The sequence below is a fragment of the Pinus tabuliformis genome, chromosome 9 (genome assembly GCF_031772625.1).
Source record: "Pinus tabuliformis cultivar Carrire ecotype Pingquan chromosome 9, CPIR1, whole genome shotgun sequence".
Lineage (NCBI taxonomy): Eukaryota > Viridiplantae > Streptophyta > Pinopsida > Pinales > Pinaceae > Pinus > Pinus tabuliformis.
Genome location: NC_142307.1, coordinates 1,188,148,431 through 1,188,164,009, shown reverse-complemented (window position 1 = coordinate 1,188,164,009; position 15,579 = coordinate 1,188,148,431). Strand labels below are relative to the sequence as shown.

At 40.7% G+C, this 15,579-nt stretch overlaps 3 protein-coding genes across 3 annotated transcripts in view; 2 read left to right on the top strand and 1 right to left on the bottom strand.

The window, feature by feature from the left end:
* LOC149152803 (protein CHROMATIN REMODELING 35-like) overlaps positions 1–15,579 on the top strand; it is a 381,887-nt gene that overhangs the window by 81,988 nt on the left and 284,320 nt on the right. The window lies entirely within an intron of this gene.
* LOC149152806 (uncharacterized) lies at positions 8,497–9,039 on the top strand. The gene has a single exon (XM_089443611.1). It carries the CDS (start codon positions 8,497–8,499, stop codon positions 9,037–9,039), a length of 543 nt encoding a protein of 180 aa, XP_089299737.1.
* LOC149152805 (uncharacterized) lies at positions 13,184–15,073 on the bottom strand. The gene is made up of 3 exons (XM_089439402.1): positions 14,220–15,073; positions 13,964–14,105; positions 13,184–13,839 (listed from the first exon to the last, which is right to left on the bottom strand). Exons 1-3 carry the CDS (start codon positions 15,025–15,027, stop codon positions 13,341–13,343), a joined length of 1,449 nt encoding a protein of 482 aa, XP_089295528.1. The 5' UTR covers positions 15,028–15,073; the 3' UTR covers positions 13,184–13,340.

The window sequence follows — 15,579 nt, the reverse complement described above, 5'->3', positions numbered from 1 at the left end:
TGCAGGTTGGAGATATGGTCTTGTTGTTGGATCCAAAAAATGAAAAACTAGGAAAGCATAACAAATTTGACAATTTGCGGCTGGGACCATACATCATTCGAGGCATTGCTAGACACAACTCATTCCATTTGAGCACGTTGGAAAGCGAACCACTGGATTTACTCGCAAATGGCCAAATGCTCAAATTGTACTTCAAAGAGGACATTTGATGCCATTGTGCATTCTTTGTATCGTATTCCTAACCCTACACCCCTTCATTTCAGCGTTTCATTTTGTCGTTATGTCAGATTTATGTTTTTCATGTTATTAGGATAATTAATAAATGAAGAGCTTATATATTCCTTGTGCTTAATATTATATGATGATTTTTGGATGGATGCTACTTATGTTATCTTGTGTGTTTCATGGATGCAGATTCTGGATTCTCACATTCATCCGGTGCAGCGACGTGTCGCCAAGTAGAGCCAGATGTTGACCACTACGTGTCAACGACCCATAGAAGTACACCCCCTTTTTTCGCAAAAAGGATAGCGCCTGATCAATGTGTTCGTGTTGTTCAGCTATCATTATCAACCTGATTTTCAAGATGTTATAATGTAAACCCATTCTGCATGTATATGATGTAAATAATCTCAGTGAATCTGTGTCATGTATGTAACGACCTAGGTAAACTTATTTTTCTGGTGACGATCTACATTCTGGGAAGTTTTTTTGTTTCATCGATTCATTTTCGGATGGTCGAAAGAGTTTTCCTTCAGTCTTACCCCAAAGCCGGAATGAATTTTGTCATTGGGATCTTAGGCGAGTCCTGGTTTTCTAGATCGAGCCTATGTAAAAGTGATTTGGGAATAATCCTAACTATTTGGTTAGGTTATTTTATTACAAATTGCTTGGCCTGCTGGATTATATTTGTGTCGCAGAAATGTGTAGTCTATGAGGGTCTATTACAAATGGGTTTCCTCCCTTGTGATGTAAAAAGATATGAAAATCATAATGTAAAGTGTCTTGAGGGTTGGAAAAATAATTTATCCCCTCATAGGTTAATTAAATTTTCTGGCAAAAAATTAATTAAAATTCTAAGCTAGAAATTTAATTAATTCTAAGTCCTAGGTAAATTTAAATTCTCCAAAGACAAAATTCGTTGGTTCTAAACAATTAAGTTGTAAGAGGTCTAAGGACTAGGATAAATTAATTATTTCGACAAATTTTAAACCTTTGATCCCTGGGGTTAAGTCAAAGTCAAAATTTTGGGGAAATTAACTCAAAAATTTAATTTTTGAGTTAATTAAAATACATTTAATTGAAAAATTCGAATTTCCTCAAGAATTAAATATTTCGACGGATGAGATTAAAAGAAATTTTAATCTTCATCAATGACTTTTGTCAGTCGATCTATCTGATCTCTGAGTCGTGTGCTAAGAAAAAATATCGTGTAATATTTTTCTGGATAATAAAGAAAGACTTTGGTGTTAAATTTTGTTGGTGTTACTTTTCATGGGAATACTGTAAGATGTTTTGTTTTTAGGCATAGTTTTGTTTTCTAAAGCCATTGATGATAACTTTTGAAGAGTGATTTGAGTACAGGTATCTTGCTCAATCGCTCCTTTCTGCTCCGTCCAGCACCCCACATCGCTCCTCCTTTGTCAATATGTTTGCTTCCCTTCGTCCCATCTGCAGCCTCCTCATCAGCTTCCTCCTCTCCATCTGCCACTGCACTAAACCCTCGCTGCTCGACCTTCAGTTTTCTCCCTTGACCTGCCGTCGAAGCTCCGTGCCGTCCAGCTATCATCATCAACTTAATCATCATGTTATAATATAAACCCATTCTGCATGTAAATGATGTAAATAATCTCAGCAGAACTGTGTCATGTATGTAACAACTTAGGTAAACCTACCTTTCTTGTGACCATCTCCATTCTGGGAGGATTTTTATCTCACCAATCGATTTCCGAATGGTCGACAAAGTTTTTCCCTCTAACCTTACCCCAAAGCTGGAATGGATTTTGTCGCTAGGATCTTAGGCGAGTCGTAGTGTTCTAGATTGAGTCTATGTAAAAGTAATTTGGGAATAATCGTAACTATTTGGTTAGATTATTTTATTACAAATTATTTGTGTCGCAGAAATGGGTAGTCTATGAGGGTCTAATACAAGAGTTTTCCCTCTTATGATGTAAAAAATATGTAAATCATGATGTAAAGTGTCTTGAGGGTTGGAAAAATAATTTATCCCCTCAATTAATTAAAATCCTAAGCTAGAAATTCAATTAATTCTAAGTCCTAGGTAAATTTAAATTCTCCATAGGTGAAATTCGTCGGTCCTAAAAAATTAAATTTTAAAAGGTCCTAGGACTAAGGTAAATTAATTATTTTGATAAATTTTAAATCTTTGATCCTTGGGGGTTGAGTCAGTCAAATTTTTGGGGAAATTAACTCAAAATTTCTATTTTTGAGTTAATTAAAATTCATTTAAATAAAAATTTCGAATATCCTCAAAATTTAAATATTTCGACGGATGAGATTGAAATAAATTTTGATCTTCATCAACGGTCGAGATTACTTTGACGAGGGTCACTCGAACTAGCCATTGGAGGATTTATCTTTAAATAGGAGGTCATTTGTCAGTCGATCGATCCGATCTCTGAGTTGTGTGCTTAGCAAGAAGCTCTAATGTAATCTTTTTCTTGGATAATAAAGAAAGACTTTGGGGTTAAATTCTGCTGGTGTTACTCTTCTGGGAATATTGTAAGATGTTTTATTTCATGCATAGTTTTTTCTAAAGCCATTGACGATAGCCTGTGAAGAGTGATTTGAGTACAGGTATTTTGCTTAGTTGCTGGGGTTTGAATAATAATTTAAATTTTCACCGTAATAGCAACGATTTCTATTTGTCTGAAGTTAATTATTATTTTCTCGCTTTATTTTTAATAGTTGGATCGAGTTTTGCAGGGAAATCTTGAGTTAGATCAACGAGTGTTAAGGAAAGTTTTCAGTTGGACTAGCCAACTCGCGATTTGTATTTCCTAAAGAGCCCAGCGAAATTAACTCTGGGCTTATCATAAGATTTTTTTTTTGTGATGCATGAGGGTTTCGAGCTAACAACTCCTTTAAAAATTAAAAAATTTCTAATTTCTGTGCAGCATAATGATAGATCTGCCTATTTATAGCCTTCAGTTTGTAATTATCATAATTATCTAATGTGGGTTTTTGGGGTTTTCAATTTTATTTCTATATTCGGGTTTTGGGTGTTTTGTTTTGTTATTGCAGGTACAGATCTGAAAGGGAAATTTTTATTTGAAGCCAGATCTAGGCCTTGGAGGGTAAGATCTAGCCTCAAAATGATTTTGCAGGGGCATTATTCATTTTTTTTTTACAGTTCGAGGGTTTTAAAATTTTAGATCTGCTGATTTTTTAGGACAAATCTGAAACAAAAGAATATATCATTTTAATCAAAATTTCAGATATTTTTTTAAAGGTTTTTTGGCTACCATTTTCTGCTGAGTTTTTTCTCTCTCTGGAAAATTTTGAAATTAAAAAAAGAACCCTCTCTGCTTTCATCCTCTGCTGCTGCGTAATCCCTTGTAGCTACTTGGTCTGCGTCCCTACATCCCTGTAGTCTTGCCTCTCCCTTTACCATTGCCATATCTCCCCCCTTTTCTAAACCTCGCTGCTAAGTCATCCCTCATATGTCGTCCTCCATGCAACATCCCCATGCCCTCAAATATCTCCTCTACTCTCTCCTGTGTGCTACCCGTGGCTCCTCCTCATTGCTTAACTTGAAAATCGCTCCTCAAAACGTAGTCTTCTCTCATCCCTATCCCGTGGCCCTGTCTTCTTCCTCCGTGACTTCTCGTTTCTACATTCCTCACTGCTCCCTCGCCCCTCCATTGCTGCCAGAACCTTCGCATCCATCCCTCCATTGCTCCTTGTTCCTCCTTCTTGAAGCTCTTCGTTGCCATCCTTTGCCATTGAGCAAACCTGCAAGCCAAACTGCCATTCGATTACATTTATTTTTTTACTTTTATCTTTTGTCTTTTGGTTAGGGTTTAGACCTTTTTCTTTTTTTAAACAAATTCGACTTTATTTTTGTTTTTGGTTGCTTCTTATTCTTTTTTTATGTTTTTGATTTTAATTTTGTTCAAAAATCTAATCTAAAAAAATAAAAATAAAAAAATTCATTTCGGTTTTTTTTAATGTGACTTTAATGTTTAGAAAAAATTAAATCAAAAGAAAAATTTTCACATTAAAAAACTCTTAAATTTTTATGTTGCCTTTGGCCCATTAAAAGATTTTAACTGATCATTTACCACATTAAATTTCCTTCATAAGCTTAACACATTAAAAATTTGTCCAAGGGATAATTAATTTTTTTAAATCTAAAGTTCCTTCTTGGTGTCTTTTTGTGTTAAGGGTAAAATTTAAAGGAAAATTTTGTGGTATAAATTTCTCTACAGTCAAACACGTTTAAAATCATATTTAAAGATTGATTATAGAAATTTTTTAAATTTGAGGTTCCTTCTTGGTGTCTTTTTGTGTTAGAGGTAAAATTTAAAGGAAAATTTTGTGGTATTAATTTCTCTATTGGCAAACACGTTTAAATCATATCTAAACATTGATTATAGGAAAATTAACAAATTTTCTAGATTTGGCTTATTAAAGAAAATCATTTTAGTTCTATGATTGTGAATTGCTTAGCATTTGAATTTCATGGTTCTTCATGGTATTTAATTTTTTTCGAAATTTAATTGCTAGAATGTTTTTGCATGCTAAGGTTTTGATCCAATTGTTCATGATCGTCGCTTCTATTATATTTACAAATTTCTCTGAATAACTTGTTTTCATTTGGTTTATGGTTAATTGAATATTAAGGCATTGGTCTAAAATCATTTCTATCTTGTGGTTGTATTTGTCTTAATTGTTTGATCTATCTATTTCGGTTAACCAGAACTGGTTTTACATTCGTCAAGTTGTTCATTTTTAAGTCTCCTAGAGCTTGTGTTCCACAGGTTACCCTCATTCATTCACTCTAGGTACAACCCCCCTTGACCTGTCTAGGAGAGAGTCTAAACGGAGTGAGTAAGGATTATAGTGACAACCCTTACTCGGAGCGTTGTCATGGTGCCTAGACACTTTGTTCGACAACACACGTATTGCACCTCATTTATCAATATCTAGCTATTTCAAAGAGCCAAGTCATTGCTAGTCAAAGAGGAGAACTTGCTTATACTCTTTGGCCTAGCCTCTTGTAGATTATTTTGTAACATATTTTGTAGTTTTCCTGAGCTAATATTTGTTGTGTTGTTATAGCCATTTCTAACTTGTTCTCTTGCAGCTACTTGCGGGATTCGTTATCAAAAAACTACTTACAAGTTTGCATGTAGGACCTTGGGGCTCGAATTGAGTGACTACTTCTGCCTTTAGACCGAGCTCTTCTTGGACAAGGCCGTGTTTTTCTTGAGGGAGACCAAGTTCTTTTGGTTGTCTCTTTCTCTCTCTTGGCCGTGGCCATAGAGGAGGTTTATCCTCTCTTCTCCCTCTTCAAAAAATCTGCATTCGGTTGAGACTTTGTGGTCCTCAAACTACAGAAATTTTCAACTTGGAAAGGTCTATGGTGTGAAGCCAAATTGTCAAGACTTTCCTCGAATTTTAGAAAAAACTTCATTGTCTTTTTCTTCTTGTAACAACTGATAAAATTTATGATTTTGGGAGCGTGGGTTTTACTCATTGGTATTCCTGTCTCTTCACCTTGTGGAGAGGCTTGGTGACTTGTTCTTTGATCTATTTCATTTGCATGCATCTCATTTAATTGGGTAATTAACACAATCATGCATTACACTCATTCCACATCCTCTTTAATTTGATTTACTACATGTTTCATGTCCATAACAAATTCAGATTTTTTGCATGCAAACACTTTTTACTTGATCTTATTTGGCTTGAACATAGTTCCAAGTTTATTTATGCTTTACCATTAAACACATCTTACATGCATCAAGTATTTGGATAAATTTTCTCCACAAAGTAACATTCTATTTCATGTCAAGCAGGTACATTTTAAGTTGAAGTTAATTTTCATTGTTTGGTTAATTTACTTACATGCCCCAAGCATCACTAAAACTTACCTCCAACTTAAGTTCGTTGAATAATTTTTTTTAAGGGACCTTCTACCTCTATTGACGACTCATTGTGAAATCGAAATCTTTGGGCGAGGATGAGGTTTGAGGACTAGATTTCAATTGTAACTTTGCTTTAGCGCTAGTTAATAAAATAAACCAAGAGCACCATTTCATCACATTTATTTTACTTGTAAAGTTCTTAAATTTGTTGCTATCTTGATGGTCAAAAGTCTCACATGCAAATCTTATATCAAGAACCACTTTGGATGCAAGCATTGTAATCTCTTAATTTTGCAATAAGTTTAATTTTCTTGTACTTGGAAATTGGCTTAACTTTATAATTTAATTGCATATTGTCATGAATGGTTGATTTCACTTTCAAGTACTATTATTTTGGGTTGCAAACTTAATTGCATGTTGTCATCTTGGTCTAACATTTGAGTTATTTTTATCATCTCATTCCCACAAATAGATTTCTAATTGTATCCTTTTGAGCAAGATAGTTTCCATGCTTTGATTTGTAAACTTGTTCATCTTAAAAGCATTTATAATATCTTGTGCTAACAGTTTATGGTTTCATTTTTCAAGATTACTTTGACTTTCCACTTGAAAACATTTCACTTCATTTTAAGCAAATAAAATTTTATTTCTTAAAGAGAAATTTATTTGAAGGCATCGGTTGAATGCTCATGTATTGATGGTTGTCATAATTATTTGATGTCATATTTCTCTTATCACATTTGCTTATAAATTTCTAAGAGTAATCCATAACACTATAACACTCTCCTAGAACTCACATCTTTAACTTAGTTTTCCTTTAGGGACCACCCCCGTTAGCTAACCTAAGAGATAACTTAAATGGAGAGAGTCAGGATTAGTGTGACAACCCTTTTTCTAAGTTCCTTGTCACTAACCACACCTAGTGAGGTTGAAGGCTTTTCTTACTAACCTGTAGGTAGGGGTAGGCGGTAGGAGTAATACTCATCATCTATCATTTTCAGAATTTTTCTTTTGACATAGCATGCTTGAGTAGTGAGTCGAGTCTGCATGTGTTGTTTAGCACATCGGGTGTTTCAGAGCAGAAATCCCAGCCCTTGCTTCGGTGGACTTCGAGTGGCAGCCCAAGAAGGGAGTCCTACTTCATCCCAAATTGTACCAGCAGCAGGGAGTCGAGTTACATCAGAGAGGAAAGCTACAACAACACAGGCAATGCGTAGTCTTGGCTTGAGGTAGTCCAGGAAGTTGAGGAGTGAGGGGAGTTTGTAGAAGAAACTTGGAAGGAAGGCTTGGGAAGCCTTCTAACAAGGTTTGCAGACATTTTGGGAACATTCAGTAGGAGAATCTTTAGGTGGGTCGATTTGCCCAGCAGAAGAGCTAGTCAAGCCCAAGAGGGCCGAATTTCTGGGGTCAAGCTTTGGCCAAACCCTTCGAGGGTTGTTATGGATTTCTTGAGTAGTGGTCGAGATTAATTTCCCGAAATTTTCTGAGTAGCGGAGAGGGCTCTAGTAGCGACACATTATTGGGCATCTATAGTGCAACACTTTGGTTGAATTAGCAATAGATTGGAGGAGGGGGATTCATTGATCATTTTGGGGCTTTGCTAGCTTGCCTAGAGCAAGCACAGGTGCCCTCATTCCATCACGTTGTTGTACACCTCTTTCCATTAATAAAATGAGTACACAATGGAGTTTTGGATACAAATTCATGGTTTGATTGTTTGTTTTTGTTTCATGGTGTTTTTGTCTATTTTTCTTTGCATATTTACTCTTAACTTTCCCTTAGGGATATTACAGTGGTATCAAAGCTCATAGACTTGGCACAGCTTGTGGGAGCAGTGCAGTCTATGACACCAGAGGATGGGCAGAATCTGACATACCGAAGGTAGAGCTATAGAAGCAAGGTACGACAGTTAGAGATCACTCCTGATCCTGTGCCTACAAAATTGGAGGTAGAAGAAACCAACATGGGGGACAATGAAGGAGAGAAAAGGGAGGAGGAAAAGGAGTTTGCCTAACTCCTACTGAAGGCGGTGCAGGATTTATCTCGAAACATTGAAGGAATGGGTTAGAGAAATGGCAATGGTAACAAGGGCAAGGGAGTCCAAGGGGATTTCCACTATGGAGAAGGATCTGTCACCTCACAGCACCATGCATCTCTCCATGCCAACATGCCATTGATTCAGAAAACACCCCCTAGATCCACCATTCCTACATTCCTACAATCTGGAGCAGGTGGGCAACCGGAGAAGGAGGAGGCACCTTATGGGGTCTATTTCTCGGAGTACCAATCTTATGGGCATGATTTTGGGAGGGCCATTACTTTCAAAGATTTTTGTCATTTGAAGGGCAATAATAAGCCCAAGGGATAGAGTGGAGGAGGTTACATGCAGGGGACAAATTTGCAGTGCACTGTGGGGAGGCTATTTCTCCCAACCTTTGATGGGTCCTCCAAGAGCTTGGCCAAGGCATGGGTCGAAAATTTGGATGTTTATTTCCAGCTGAACCAAATGATAGAAGAAGAGGCAATCAAGATTGCCACGTTGTATCTGGAAGGGGAAGCCCACCACTGGCAGTTCCACGGATTGACCACGTTGGGACATGCAGGAGTAGCTGCCTATGATGGTTTCACTAGAAGGGTGTTTGAGCGGTTTGAGAGGAAGGATCCGGAGGAGTATTTTGGGGAGATGACAAGGCTCAAGCAGACTGGAAGTGCAAAAGCCTACATCTCAGATTTTATGCGATTGTTTGTGATGGTGCCTGACTTCTTAGAGTCTAGGCGGATCGTCATGTTTGTGGATGGGCTAGCAGAGCCATTTCGCGGGTTAGTGAGGTCCAACAAGCCCACTACATTACAGGATGCGGTAGGGAAAGCCCAAGATTTACAGGATGTCCTACTTAGGGCACAAGCACCATTACCCCCTAGATAGGGTTTCCAGCAGAGGGGGAAGGACACCGGGCTCCACCACCGAGAGTTAATCAAAGGCATGGATTGTTGGATGAGGAGACTCAGAGAGACCTTAGGAGGAGAAAACTATGCTTCACTTGTCACGAGCCGTGGGCACCAAGCCATGGGTGTGCAGCGGGAAAGCCCACTAAATCGAGGTCTTCTCTGACAGCGATGCAGAGGATGAGACCTATTTTGAGATGGGTGGAGAGGACGATGAAACACCTCAGGGGGGAGGACTTCCACCACCACAACCACCACCACCAACGTGGGGAGTTTCCTTTGCACCTACTGGAGGGGTCCTTGCATCACTGCGTGGGGTACCCAAATCTTTGACTGAGGATTAGAGGCATTGTTCAAGGGCAGCGTGTATCAGTTCTGGTGGACAATGGGGCTACCCACAATTTCATTGATGCTTAGTTGGTTCAGAGGAGGGGCATCACAACTAAGGAGTTTGAGGGATTCTCAGTTCTTGTGCTTGGGGACAGAACCATGCAGTGCACTTGTTATGTGCCAGCCTTGATAGTGACCATGGGGAGCTACTCCATGAAAAATCATTTCTTTGTGGTGGATGGACCGGACACCAACGTGGTGTTGGGAGTCCAATGGCTCTATACACTTTGCAAGGTCACAACAGGTTGGAGGAAGTTGGAGATGGAGTTTGTAGGGCCAGATGGCAAGACCATGTTGCTTCGAGGGATGCACTCATACCCACCATAGACTGTTTCGGCCCACAGGATGGAGGCTGACTTGAGACATGGAGACATTGAGTGGGCTATGGAGTTGAGGATCTCAGAGGCTGGGGGAAAGCCCAAGCCACCGCATTCGGAGATACAAGCTATTCTTGACAGGTATCCAGTGGTTTTTGGGACATACCACGGGATCAACCACCTGACCGGGGGTTTGAGCACACTATCAAGTTGGAGCTAGGGGTGCAGGCTGTCATCACCACCCCTTATCAACATCCCAAGGTTTATCGGGATGAGATCGTGAGGGCCATCCATGGGCTATTGGCACTTGGGCAAATCAGGCCCAACTCTAGCCGTTTTGCCTCATTAGTTGTGTTGGTGAAGAAGAAGGACGTGTCCTTACGAATGTGCATCGATTACAGGGCCCTCAACAAGAAGACACTGAAGAACCGTTGCCCCATTGCTCGTATAGATGAGTTGATGGATGAATTGAGGGGAACTAAGTTCTTCTCAAAGATTGATCTGTGGTCAGGGTACCATCAAATCAGGGTGAGGGAACAAGATGTCCGGAAGACAACATTTCGGTGCCATTATGGGCACTTCGAGTTCCTGGTTATGCCCTTCGGGCTGACCAACACACCTGGGACATTCCCGTCATGCATGAACCACGTGTTTCATGGGCACTTGAGGAAGTTCGTACTGGTGTTCTTTGTTGACATACTGATTTACAGCCAGACGTGGGAAGAGCATTTGTAGCACCTTGAGGCAGTACTGTGCATTCTGGAGGAGCAACTGTTCTATGCCAAATTGTCCAAGTGCGAGTTTGGGTTGACTGAGATGCTCTATCTATGGCACATCATTGGGGAGGATGGTGTCAGAGTACATGAGGAGAAGATCATGGCTATCCGGGATTGGCCAGAGCCCTGGAATGTGACCGAGTTGAGGGGTTTCGTGGGAATTTGCACTTATTACAGGAAGTTCGTGAAGGGCTTCTCCCAGTTAGCCGCACCCCTCACAGACTTGATGAAGAAGGGGGACTTTGAGTGGACCACTACAAAATGTAGGAGGCATTTGATTGCCTCAAGGAGGTCATGAGTAGTTGTCCGGTGTTGGCACTTCCTGACTTCACTCAACCTTTCATGTTGGAGTGTGATGCATCAAGAGTGGGTGTGGGGGCCGTATTGATGTAGGGGGGGCACTCCATAGCATTTGAGAGCCGAAAGTAACTGCCCCATGAGCTACTTTACTCCATCTATGATAAGGAGATGCTGGCCATCATGCATACGTTGGCCAAGTTTAGGTAGTATTTTGTGGGGAACAGGTTTAAGGTCAAGACCGATCACAACAACCTCAAGTTCTTTTTGGAGCAGAAACAATTGCAGGACAGGAAACAAAAGTGTGTGAGCAAACTCTAGGCATATGACTTTGACATTAGGTATGTCAAAGGGAAGCACAACATAGTGGCTGATGCGTTGTCCAAGAGGCTAGCCACTCTTTCCTTGATGAGCATCGCCCCGGATTGGAGGGCACAGTTATTAGTGGAGTACTCCAAGGACAAGTTGCGTGTGAGGTCCTTAATGGGTCGGTGACAGATGATCGGTATCAAGTGATGAACGAGGTGATCTACTATTGAGACCGGATCTACTTTGTACCCAACTCCCCGCTGAGGGAGAAGATTCTATAGGCTCCTCATGATTCACCATTGGCAGGGCATCAAGGGTTCACAAAGACATACCAGCCCATTAGGGAGTGATTTGCGTGGAAGGGTCTCAAAGATGATGTTCTGAGGCATATTTGGGAGTGTGGCACATGCTAGTGGAACAAGGGAGAGAAGACACACCCCGCGGACCTATTGCAGTGGCTTCCCATTCCGGAGGGGAAATGGGAGAGCATATCGATGGATTTCATTATTGGGTGCCCACAGTATAGGGCAAACACTGCATCTATGTAGTGGTGGACCGCTTGACGAAGTACACTCACTTCTTCACCACTCTAGCTTGGTACTCGGTCTCACAGGTGGCTGAATTGTTTTTCAGGGAGGTGTTTCAGCTATATGGTCTACCAAAGACCATTGTCAGTGATCGGGACAATAGGTTCATGGGTGGATTTTGGCAGGTGCTATTCCAGTTGGTGGGTACTGAACTCACCCTGAGTACCAGTTATCAACCTCAGACAGACGAGCAGATGAAGATAGTTAACAAGTGGCTAGAGGGCTACTTGCGTAACTATCTGACAAGGCAGTAGAGAGCGTGGATACAGTGGTTGCACTTGGGTGAATATTGCTACAACACTACGCATCACATGTCTATAGGTATGTTGCCATTTCGAGTTCTGTATGGTTATGATGCGTTATATTTCGCTGACATTATGTTTGGAGACAGTAGGGCCCCAAGGGCCAAGAATTGGATACAGAAGAGCTAAGATATCTTGAGGGCTCTGAAGGACAACCTGCAAATGGCCAAAAATCAGCATAAGCTTTATGCAGACAGGGGCAGAGTTGAGAGGCAGTTCAAAGTAGGGGACTTGGTATTTTTTGAGGCTCCAGCTGTATCGGTAGTCTATGCTCAAGTAGAAGGGGTTCGAGAATCTCAAACCCCACTTCTATGGGCCTTATTGTGTCAATCGAAGGGTGGGGGAGGTAGCATATGAGCTGAAGCTACCCCTAGGCAGCCGAGTGCACAACATTTTTCACGTGTCTTGCCTAAATAAGGCACTAGGACAACAGGTTACAACCACTACAGAGCTACCCCCTATGGACGATGAGGTTCATTTAGTGTTGGACACCAGGGAGTGACATCTGCATAACAGGGTCATCAGGGAGTTTTTAATTCGATGGAGGAATCTACCAGATGGGGATGCCACCTGGGAGGGGGAACAAATACTACAACATCCTTCTTTGCAGTTGCTTGAGGACAAGCAACGCTTTGGTGGGGAGGATTGTGATATTCCTACTTAGTGTTTCACTAAGTAGATATCAATTTTTGTTCAATTTTGGCGTATTACATTGTTTCACTTGGGAGAAGTGGGCTTAGGGGACCCACATTCAATTTTTGGCATGAGAAGCATCCCAACATTAGAGTTCGATGGAAAGATTACGACTTTGGTGGAGCATGGGGGCCACGACAAGGGAATTTCGGTCCACATGGTGAGTACGCTCTCATTGGAGAGATTGGTGAGGGGAATTCGATGTGGGCCCACATGGGCAACCTCAATGTTGCACACATCGCGATCGGGATTTAATCGGCGCCGGGAAAAAATCGGAAAAATCGTTAAAATCGGGAAAAAATCGGGAAAAAATCGGAAAAAATCGTTTGGCACAAAAATATTCATTTTTTTCATTTTTTTTCAATTTTTTTAATATCTAAACCATCTACAACATAAAATAAATACATTGACACATAAATATGATAAAAAAACTAATATATAAGATGTTCAATATCATTTCTAGCGCTAAAATCACACATAACATTGAATCATGTCCTGAATAGTAAGTCCTGAGTCCCAAGTCCAACTCAGCCTCAAAATATCAACAAAAAATATGATAATGTATCTCATCATGTCATAATGTCATATACAATAAAATGAAAGTCTAATCCTATTGATTTCCTCTGCCCCTCTTGCGAGAATATGGCACAGCTTTCTCTTTCCCTCTAGATGTAGACGCTGGTGCCTGTGGTGGTGGAAATGGCAGTGGAGTCTGACGTGCTCTAGAAGCTGAAGAACTAGTAGTAGCAGCTACAAGAGGCTGAGGTGGACGGAGACCACGTCCTCTACTGGTGGTAGTGGTAGCCCGGGTAGCCCGGGTAGGCGGTGTCACCTCCTCCTCCTGCTCCTCCAACTCCTCCTCCTCCTGCTCCTGCTCCTCCTCCTCCTCCTCCTCCTCCTCCTCCCCCTCCTCCTCCCCCTCATCCTGCACTAACCAATCCTCAGTGGGATCCATGAGAGGCCTCTCGGTCTCAACCCTCCATTCAGCAGTGGTGTCAATCCCATCCAATGAGATGGCTTCCGTATCAGGTGTCTTCTCTAGTTGTTTCACCCACAATCGAAGATTGTAGTAGACATAGACCATGTCATTAAGTCTATGGGACTCCAACCTGTACAAAGTTCATGAAATAATAAATTAATAATTAATATTATAAAAAAAATATTGTTTAAAACTTTAATGAATTCAAAAATTTATTTGGAAATTTGCAATATTTTAAATGTTTAAGTGTTAACCTATTGCGCTTCTTGTTGTGTATTTTTTCAAATACACTCCAATTGCGCTCACATCCCGAGGAGCTGCATGTTTGGCTGAGGATGCGCACGGCAAGATTTTGCAAAAGGGGTACTCTGCCACCATACATCTTCCACCATGCGTCTACAACAAAATTACAAAGAAAATTTTAAATAAACATAAGAAAAAAATGGAATTTGAAGAAACAATGAAATTTGAAACAAAGTTACAAAGTACATACTACAAACTAAAAAATACCTGGGATTTTAACCGTCCTATCATTGATAGCCATCTCAAAGCCAAATGTGCCACCTGACAACTTATATTGCTCAATTTGTCTAGAGACCTCCATACGTTCTTCTGGAGTTTTCACCATCTTCTGGACACAGGTTAATAATCCTTCCACGACCTCAACATCAAAATTAAACCCACATGCATAAGAAAATGCAGGGTTCAGGAAAAGGCCAGCAGCATGAATGGGACGATGGAGTGTGTTGTTCCATCGCTCATCAATGACCTTCCATAGAAGGAGTTGTCTCTGGAACCCATCATCTCCCTTGTCATCATAGTAGGACCGAATGGCTTCTTTGGCCCTATCCATGGCTTCATACAAATAGCCCATTGCGGGCTTCTCACCATCTACCAACCGAAGAACCTTTACCAAAGGTTCTGTGACAGCGCACACCTCCTGCACTCCCGCCCAGAAGTCTTCTTGGTATGAAACAAGTCTGCAGACGGCCTCTCCTTCTGGTTTGCGGCTCATTGGCGAAGAACGCCACTCCTCTGAAACAAACATTCTCTTCAAATCCCACATAGAATTCAAGAGGGATTGAAGAGATATGAAACTCGTCGCAAACCGTGTAATGGCGGGGCGCACCAACTCTTTGTTGTTGGTGCATTTTCTCATCAAGCTAAGCACAGATGTGTGATTGTAAATAAATTTTGTGATGGTTTTTGATGAGTCAACAGCCTCTTTGACAAAGGGAATTTTCCCTATGTCCTCTAACATCAAATCAATACAATGGGCAGCACAAGGTGTCCAAAATAAAGTAGGATGCCTGTCCATAAGCAATCTACCAGCAGCAACATAATTTGCAGCGTTGTCCGTTATGACTTGGACAACATTTTCTGCACCCACCTCCAAAATAAACACATCCAGCAAATCACATAAATTTTTTGCATCTTTGATTTGATGAGTTGCATCAACAGATTTGATAAACATAGTCCCCAAGGGACAACTAACCAAGAAGTTTATAAGGGTTCTCCCCTTTTGGTCAGTCCAACCATCTGACATAACAGTGCATCCTGTTTGTGCCCATGATGCCCTAAAATCCTCCAATCTTTGGGTGCAGTCACGCTTTTCATCTTGAAGAAGCCGGCCTCTGAAATCATGAAGAGAAGGGAGTTTGTACCCCGGGCCAACACTGGCAACAGCATCAAGAGTAGGTTGGAAAAATGGATTATTCCTTATAATGCTGAAAGGAATATCACTCCAGAGGAGAAATTTTGTCATCAACTTGTCAGCTTTTTCTTTTTCAGTTCTTTTCATCATTGAACCGATAGTTGGTTGTGAACCAGGTGTGGTTCGAGGAACAAAATATGATGATGCAGCAAACGG

Excerpts from the sequence above, each read along its gene's own strand:
- LOC149152805 (XM_089439402.1), bottom strand. The coding sequence starts at position 15,027 with ATGGACAGGCATCCTACTTTATTTTGGACACCTTGTGCTGCCCATTGT. Across the intron at positions 14,106-14,219 it reads TAGGACGGTTAAAATCCCAG|ACGCATGGTGGAAGATGTAT; the intron begins GTATTTTTTAGT and ends ATTTTGTTGTAG. Across the intron at positions 13,840-13,963 it reads CACAACAAGAAGCGCAATAG|GTTGGAGTCCCATAGACTTA; the intron begins GTTAACACTTAA and ends AACTTTGTACAG.
- LOC149152806 (XM_089443611.1), top strand. The coding sequence starts at position 8,497 with ATGCAGGGGACAAATTTGCAGTGCACTGTGGGGAGGCTATTTCTCCCA.